Source organism: the organism of the source record quoted next, unplaced genomic scaffold, assembly GCF_019419815.1.
Source record: "Pyrus x bretschneideri cultivar Hongxiangsu unplaced genomic scaffold, Pyrus_bretschneideri_v1 Contig17, whole genome shotgun sequence".
NCBI classification, from domain to species: Eukaryota; Viridiplantae; Streptophyta; class Magnoliopsida; order Rosales; family Rosaceae; genus Pyrus; species Pyrus x bretschneideri.
Window position 1 is genome coordinate 2,157,289 of NW_025999468.1, and position 8,554 is coordinate 2,165,842.

Genomic DNA, 8,554 nt, shown 5'->3' on the forward strand with positions numbered 1-8,554 from the left:
TGAAATTTTGTTTTTCGAAAACAATTTTGTGATCCCTCAGCCTAAATTGTAGAGATTCTTTAGTCTCTAAAAGTGATTAGCTTCTTTAACTGCAGAAGCTCTACTGTGTCAATGAATGAAAGGTATATATATGATTTGGATGGATGCTAATGCAAAGTCTTAACCATTGACCTGTGTGTCCAGTTGGGTGGAATTTCCTTATCTCTCAAAACAGGTCTAGTGGAGAATATGTTGGTCAAAAGGTTCTTTCTTCTGCCAAAAGGCATAACCCTTCTGCATTCAAACAATATTTTTTATAAGAATATTAAACAATATTTGCCCTAATTTGTATATAACCAAGTCTCTGTATGCTCACCTAACATACCCACGCCGCACCCTATTTTGTTTGGTGGACATGCAATAACATAGTTCACTTAAAAAGAAAAGTAGTATTCCTCGAATTTGTAAAATCTGATTAATTTCTCTGTTTTAGCTAGTTACACCTCTGAATTTTTATAATTAACCAAATTCGTCTGTGGTTAGGTTTTAGAATTTTTTTATCCAACATCTTGTTCATCTTCGTCACGTGTCGTCCAATGAGAGACTTGGGAGTAAAAAAAGTAGTCATGTTGTCCCTTAGTAACACCCATACCAGCAACCAATTCTACCTTTTCTCCCATTTGTTTGTTTAAAATTAATTATGAGTCAGAGAACAGAATTGTTTGGCCTTATAAGTTTCCGAAAGTAGACAATGCTTGAAAAAATGGACGAAATGTTAGTTCAAAAATTTTGAAAATCAAGGTAGAATGAATTTAGATAATTATAAACCTTCATGAGAAATTTAACGAAAGTTAAACTTTATAGGAGATTCACAACACCTTACAAGTTTAAAGAGCAAATTAACGAATGCATAAAAAAAATTAACGTATAGTCAGAATCCATATAACTATAAATAAAAACTACAAAGTAGAGTTTGATCAAGGCTTCAAGGACGCGCAAGTTCAATTTAAGTCTCAATAATATTATTAAGGGCAGAAAATTTATTTTCCTAACCCTTTATGCGGGTGAAACCTATGTGGCATTTCTTACTTAAATAATAAATGCACCCCCATTGACCAAGACCAAAATCAAAATTGGCTTTTAGTAATTATTAAAAAATTATGTTGATCTTCTATATAAGGCAGTTTGGGATGCTGTATTTTTTTTTGAAAAAAATTCTTTTGTTATGTTTTAAAAATAATCAACTAAAAAATAAAGTAATTGAGTGTTTGATAAATTATAGTGTGAGCGATGACAACAACAATGGTGACGATGACAATGGTTGTGATGGTGGTGGTGGTGGTGCCAAGAAAGGGGTGTGGTGGTTATGCTGCAGAGGTAATAATAGTGGTATGTGCAACAACAACCGCGATGGTGGTGGTGTGGTGGTGGCGGTGGAGGCAACGATAATAGTGGCAGTTTTGATGGTGGTGGCGCTATTGTGGTGTGGTGGTGGTGACAACAAACGTGGTGGTAATGGCAATGGTGTTGTAAGATGTTAGAGTTTGTAGTGGTAAGTATTAAGTACTAGTAGTCACATTGTTCTCTACGATAAAATGTGTCTGCAAGGATAATTAATGTTATTTTTTAAATTAATGAGCGTGATATAGAAATTAAAAATATTCATTAAAAGATCAGCTCTACTTTTTATTAAAATAGCTTTTAAAATCAACATACATACTGTTCTAAAAACTGTTGTGTGGAGACCATTATTTTTAAAATAACTAGGATATTTTGCATTTACTAAACACTTGTAGTTTTTAATAAATAAATAAAAGTAAATCGAATTAGGTGTTAATACTAAAATAATAATATTTATATTCAATTGTAAAGATTAAATTCCTCCAAGTAAATTGTGAATTAAATAACCAAGTTATTTGGTCTAATTTAATTGTTGTTTAGGTTTTACCTATACCTATATAAATAACATATTTATTGGTCAAAATTTCCTATTTATTATTAATACTCAGGTACAAATATTTCGTACCAAAATCTGAAATACAAAAGCGCGTGTCCCTGTTGAATATCAAGAAAAAAGAAAAGTACAAAACCGCGTGTATAAAAAAAAAGCTAAAATTACGAAAAAGCAGTCTACGAAGAAACAGACTAGAGAGAGAGAGAGAGAGAGAGAGAGAGATAGAGATGGAGAGAGAGAGAGTCGAAGGAAGGGAAGCAGGCGGGGCAGGCAGCAAAAGTCAACAGCCAACAAGTCTTTTATGGCAGCCTCTTCCCAGTTTCCTTTAAGACCTTTCACAATATTAAATTAAATTAAATTAAAAAAAAAACAAAATTAATTAATTAATTAATATCAATTCCCAAACTCCCACGACAGCGGTTATAAATCATCAAACACAATTCCTAGGACTCCCACAAAACTTCCCAAGAAAAACAATTTTTTTTTTAAAAAAAATTTATTTATTTTTTTGGAAGAAGAAAAGGTTGAAATGTTCACCCTTTTATTTATATTTTCTTTATAACTCGTCATCATCACCATTCTGTTTTTATTATCTTGTGTGTACGAAGTCATAACAAAGAAGAAGAAGAAAAGGAAAAGCAGCCACCACCGGCAAATAAGAGACCGCCAAGCAATTTCTACCTTTGATTGGATGGGTATGACCAAAATCTAGGACACCCACTTTCTGATTTTACTCGTTTTTAAGATTTTTTTATGGGTTTTACGGATGTTTATTTATCTATATATTTTCTGAAAAGGGTTTTTGGTTGGTCTGTTTATACTGATTGAATTCGGGTCTGATCGTGCAGTTTGAGAATCTGGGCAATTTTTGTTTGTGGTTTTGGAGGTGGGTTTGGTTTGGAATTTGGATTGGAGGTGATTACAAGTGGTGGATGCTGCAGATTTAGCTCCAGTTTACTTCCTTTTTTTTCTTTCTGTTTTATGGATTGGTTATGCTGTTTTAGTTCTTCCCACTCTCAGGTAATCATTTTTCTGCACTTTTTATTTCTCTTTTTTGGTGTTTATTTGCTCAATCATAAGTCTTATGAATCATGGGTTTCAATTATTTTCTGGGACCATGTTGAATCCGGTTGACTTCTATTTTTTTTCATGTACTTTGTTTTCTGGTAGGATTTTTGTTAGATTTTGGGTAGATGTGAAAATTCTGTGTTATTATGGTGAGATGGATTGATAGACTCTTTTTGGGACTTTAGGGACCATGATCCTTCATGCATGCTTTTCGATCGATTGTTTTGTGTATTTTGGTTTTCTGAGCTGCTCTTAATGGATTGCTATGGAATATTTGGTAAATTGAACTGCTTTTCGTGTTCTAGTTGACTGATAATTTTTGTAGCTGCAGCTGATGTTCTGAATAACTAAAACTTTAGGGCCGTTAAAAACCGAATCAACATGTATCTAAGTGGCTGCTGTTGTCGGTCTGGTGCAGTTAGTATAAGTATGTTGTTTTAGACTCTATAGGCAGAGACTAGAGTTATGTTTCATTGTTGTTAAAAGAAGCTTACGAAGGGAAAATAAATTGTAAAAAAAATAGATTTAAGCTCAATTTTCTTCTATGCTAGCCTGCGCGCTTGAAACTAATATTCCAATCTATCCCCGCTAAATGGATTAGGAACTGAAAGTTTTTCAGTTTTCTGAGAAAAAGAATCGAAAATAGTTGTTTCCTTCTGAATATTTCCCGTCCCTGATACACAAGATTGAGGTTGTATTATGTTAATTTTTCTGTGCAGTATGGGGGCCATTCATCTGGCTCTGGTAAGGGAAGAAACAATGATGGGATAATAAAGTATGGCTTCAGCCTGGTAAAAGGAAAAGCAAATCATCCAATGGAGGATTATCATGTTGCTAAGTTTGTTCAGATCCAGGGACATGAGTTAGGATTGTTTGCTATTTATGATGGCCATTTGGGGGATAATGTGCCGGCATACCTACAGAAGCATTTATTTTCAAATATCCTTAAGGAGGTATTGCTACTAATTTCAGATAGTTTCATCTATTGGTCTTGTTTAGGTGCATTTAAGTGGAATGACGCTATCTTACACTTCTCATGTAACTATTCTAGGAAGAGTTTTGGGTTGATCCTAACAGATCTATCTCAAAAGCCTATGAGAGGACAGACCAGGCAATTCTTTCACATAGTTCTGACTTGGGGCGTGGCGGGTCTACTGCTGTTACTGCAATATTGTTAAACGGTCGGCGGTTATTGGTGGCAAATGTTGGAGATTCACGGGCAGTTCTTTCAAGGGCAGGTCAGGCAGTACAGATGTCTATAGATCATGAGCCCAACAACGAACGAGGCAGCATTGAAAACAAAGGTGGCTTTGTCTCTAACATGCCAGGTATTTACAGCACCAATGTCTAAAATGTTCAGCAATGTGTAAATACTCGTATAGATGTAACTACTTGAATGGACATTGCTGGTTTTTCATGAAGGAATGAGTTGTCAATCTTCACTACTTTCATTTTAAATTGTTCTTCATCTTTTCATATATTGTATGCATTCTAGTTTTATGCTGCAAGGTTCTCCCCTTAGTTGTAAACTCCAACGACTCTTTTCACCTCCTTGCATTACAGTTAAAATTGTTGATGAGTTTTCCACCAAATAGATAGAAGCAATACGATGGACTATTTTCTTTGCAAGAAAATAACATCTTTGTAAATGTAGATACTTTGTTTCCTTGGAATTGTCTCAGCAATATTGACATCTTGCTTGTCCAATGTTATTGTGCATCCGAGCTTAGAAGTAGGTAGGATGACTTTCAAATGCACCAACTCTTCCTATATGTTCTGAAGTAATGAAATTCTTGAAGTAACAAAATGAAGATTTCTCTGTTCAAATTTAACTATCGAAACACAACCAGTGAAAGACATCTTGTACTGTTGGTTGTTCAACTGTGATGTTTAGACATCTTCTAGAAAAACAGTTATTGTGTCCTTTCAGTGTTTTATAGGTTATAATCATCCCCTGCATTATTTTCTATCTTTACGGTACTTGAGATGCTTTACATGTTTTAATCATTTCCTGCAATATTTCTCTCTCATTAGGACACTTTTCAATTGTGGTTTAATGCAATCCTTGCTTTCATTTTAGCATAGAACGTTATACTTTCGTTTGCTTGTTCATTTGTTTGTTTGTTTGTGTATAGACATGGTTATTACAGTAATAGAACACTCGTATGCCACAAGGTAGTGAAAAACTCACAATTTCCAATTAAACAACAACGACAACAACAAAGCCTTATTCCACTAAATGGGGTCGGCTATATGAATCATAGAATACCACTGCACACGGTTTTGCGCCAGGTCTTCCGTTAGCTCCAAGTAATCCATATCTTTTCTTGTAGTCTCTTTCAAAGTCTTCCTAGGTCATCCTCTACCTCTTTTGCCCTGAGCCTCCGTCTCATAGTCGCATCTTCTAAACAGAGTATCTATGGGTCTTCGGTTCACATGTCTAAACCTTCTCAACCGATTTTCTCTAATCTTATCTTCAATTGTGGCAACTCATACTTTACCCTGGATATCCTCGTTCTTAATCCTATCATTTCTCGTATGCCCACATATCCAACAAAGCATTTTCATCTCCGCTACACTCATTTTTTGCACGTGTTGCTATTTGACCGCCCAACGTTTCATGCCATAAAGCATCACGAGTCTTATTGTAATATAAAATTTTTCCTTGAGCTTTAGTGGCATACGACGATCGCACAACACACCCGATGCACTCTTCCACTTCATCCATCCAGCTTGTATTCTATGGTTGGGATCTCCATCTAATTCTCCATTATTTTGTAAGATAGATCCAAGCTAACGAAAATGTTCACTCTTTGGTACTTCCTGATCTCCAATCCTCACCCCTACCTCATTTGGGCCACCATTGAACTTGCACTCCATATACTCTTGTCTTTGACCTACTTAGAAGAAACCTTAGTTTCCAACACTTCCCCCAAAGGTTAAGCTCCGCATTTACTCCCTCCTGCGTTTCAACTATCAACACTATATGATCAGCGAAAAGCATACACCAGGGATATCTTCTTGAATATGTCCCGTTAACTTGTCCATTACCAATGCAAAAAGGTAAGGACTTAAAGCTAAGCTCTGGTGTAACCCTATGGTTATGGGAAAGCTTTCAGTTTGTCCTTCATGACTTGATTCTTTTTTACCTTAATATTAGTTTACCATCTGTGCGAAAGAGATTAAGTCTTGAAATACTTGTCTGATGCAGCTCTAAGTTACATCAGCCTGTTATGAGCCTTTTCTGTTAATGAATGTTCAGCGCATTGGTATTTATTGCTGTAACACGAGGTTGCAATTGAGCTTATGTTAAGTCTTTCGTTGAACTGACATCTATTGAACCCTTTTCTTTGCAGGAGATGTCCCTAGAGTCAATGGGCAGCTGGCAGTTTCTCGTGCTTTTGGAGACAAAAGCCTCAAGTCACATTTGCGATCGGATCCCGACATACGAGATGTCTACGTAGACAATAGTACTGATGTTCTAATCCTTGCCAGTGATGGTCTTTGGAAGGTGAATCATTTTACCTGATCCTTCTTCTTGGTGCATTGTGCACTCTAGAAAAAGCAGGAAGAATTCGCCTAAACACTGCATGCTTTAGTTTCATAGCAACAAGATAAAATTGAAAAGTCTCTTAGCAATGACTTATTTCTGTGACAATCCAGGTCATGGAGAATCAAGAGGTAGTTAATATGGCAAGAAGGACTAAAGACCCTCTGAAGGCGGCAAAGCAATTAACCGCTGAAGCACTGAAAAGAGACAGTAAAGATGATATTTCATGCGTTGTTGTTAGACTGAGGGGATGATACCAGTAAAACCGTATTGCTTTCTGGGTGCAGTATATAGGAATAATTGAAGTTTCTTCATATGCAAGGCTGATTTATGAATGGATTACACAACAACGAATACTTACCTGGTTCGGGTGGTTCCGGTACAGCGAATTTCTGCAGAGCACGGAAATGGCGAAAGAAAAGGGAAGAGAGAAATAGTGGGATGCTTGTCAGTGTAAATTTATGCTTCTTATTTTTATGTTTGGTGTTTTGATATTGTTTGAATTCTTTGAGAAGGTGAATTAGTCTGATGTGTATATGGCCTTCTACTTTATACAAATGAGCAAACGTGGCCATGCGATGACGTGGACGTACTTCTGTTTGTGATTGGAGGAATGCATTTTGTTTTGGACCAGGTTTTTCCCATTTACTCTATGGAATTGTGAAATTTGCCTACCATTGAACGCTCATCTTTGCTGGGGTACTGGGATTCTTGTCCTTCCCCTTTCATGGTAAGTTGATTTAATACAACGATATTGAAGGCAGCCGCTGGGGTTGGGGTCAAGCCATATAATAAGTCAACAGTAGATTGGTTTCAAAACCGTCATTCAGGGGCGTTGAACTCGTGATTTCTCACTTACAAGTGACGGTGAACAGTCATTTTGGCGACGAAGAAACTCCCCATGGAGCTACATCTGCCTACTCTTGCACAAACATTCATACTACCATGGGAAAATTACAAAATCAAATACAAAGATTAGTAAAAGTGAGTCCATAGTTTGGTTGAGCGTAAGCAACAAAGTTTGCTTCTTAGTAAACATGACAAATTTTTTGGACATTGAAAGCTCTCAAAAGGGGTGCAAGCATTTGTCATTTCCATAATAACTGGATAATCACCTTCAATAAAGTTGTTAGATAATCCAAGACGTTTAACCCACTTAAAGCCGGAGGAGAATTCTCTCCCCTCCTAATCTCTCTTCCCTTCCCTTCCATCCTATTTGAATGGTTACGGTTTAGCCACTTCAACATCTTATATTGATTATTTTATAGAGATAATAAGACAAAAAACAATATGTGAGAGGAGGGGAGGGAAGGGGATGAAAATAGGAGGAGAGAGAATGTATCTTTGTTCTCCCTTAAAGCCAATAAAACATATCTTTGTGCTATAGAATTTGGAAGAATGTCATGACAACTCTCCTAGATTTTGAGAATTCTTAGATGAGTAATGTTAGGTAAATTAAATTTGAAGGTTAAATTTGTAAATTAAATAATGTGTCACCAATAAGAAATAAGCATGTTAATCAACACTTAAATAAAAATTCAGCCATCAACATTCATGTCATTTAGTTTGCAAAATTTAGTTACGAATTTAATCTCCCTAGCGTTATTCATCTTAGATATGTCCACACAAGACACACATCTTCTACATTCAGGTTCCACATGGGCTCGTATGGAACTTGAAATGTATGAAATTCCTTTATGTGTGCATCTTTGGCAAACAGGTAAGGGACAGATACGATGGTATCCATAAATCTTATGTATGTTCCTATTTATACTTAGAGGCGACTCTTAGTAATATTGTCTAATGGTATTCCTTTTCATTGAGGTGTTAGGTTCTAATTCCGGGAAAATAAATGACTTCGTAATTAAGACCATCTTCAAATGATATGTTGAATATAATATAATTTTATTTGATGATTGATGTGACTAATTGATTAAATATCAAATTTTCTTCATTTTTAATGGATGTGTCAAATATTTATTTTATTAATATATTGGACTCAT

General features: G+C 35.7%; 1 protein-coding gene across 1 annotated transcript; it reads left to right on the plus strand.

The window, feature by feature from the left end:
* Nucleotides 1-2,384: 2,384 nt before the first annotated feature.
* Nucleotides 2,385-7,184, plus strand: LOC103927157 (probable protein phosphatase 2C 10). Its single transcript, XM_009336048.2, has 6 exons — nucleotides 2,385-2,628; nucleotides 2,782-2,953; nucleotides 3,721-3,954; nucleotides 4,053-4,329; nucleotides 6,358-6,512; nucleotides 6,665-7,184. The coding sequence occupies exons 2-6, from the start codon at nucleotides 2,915-2,917 to the stop codon at nucleotides 6,803-6,805; spliced, it is 846 nt and encodes a 281-aa protein (XP_009334323.1). The 5' UTR covers nucleotides 2,385-2,628; nucleotides 2,782-2,914; the 3' UTR covers nucleotides 6,806-7,184.
* The last annotated feature ends 1,370 nt before the right edge of the window (nucleotides 7,185-8,554 follow it).

Excerpts from the sequence above, each read along its gene's own strand:
- LOC103927157 (XM_009336048.2), top strand. The coding sequence starts at position 2,915 with ATGGATTGGTTATGCTGTTTTAGTTCTTCCCACTCTCAG. Across the intron at positions 3,955-4,052 it reads TTTCAAATATCCTTAAGGAG|GAAGAGTTTTGGGTTGATCC; the intron begins GTATTGCTACTA and ends TAACTATTCTAG. Across the intron at positions 6,513-6,664 it reads CCAGTGATGGTCTTTGGAAG|GTCATGGAGAATCAAGAGGT; the intron begins GTGAATCATTTT and ends GTGACAATCCAG.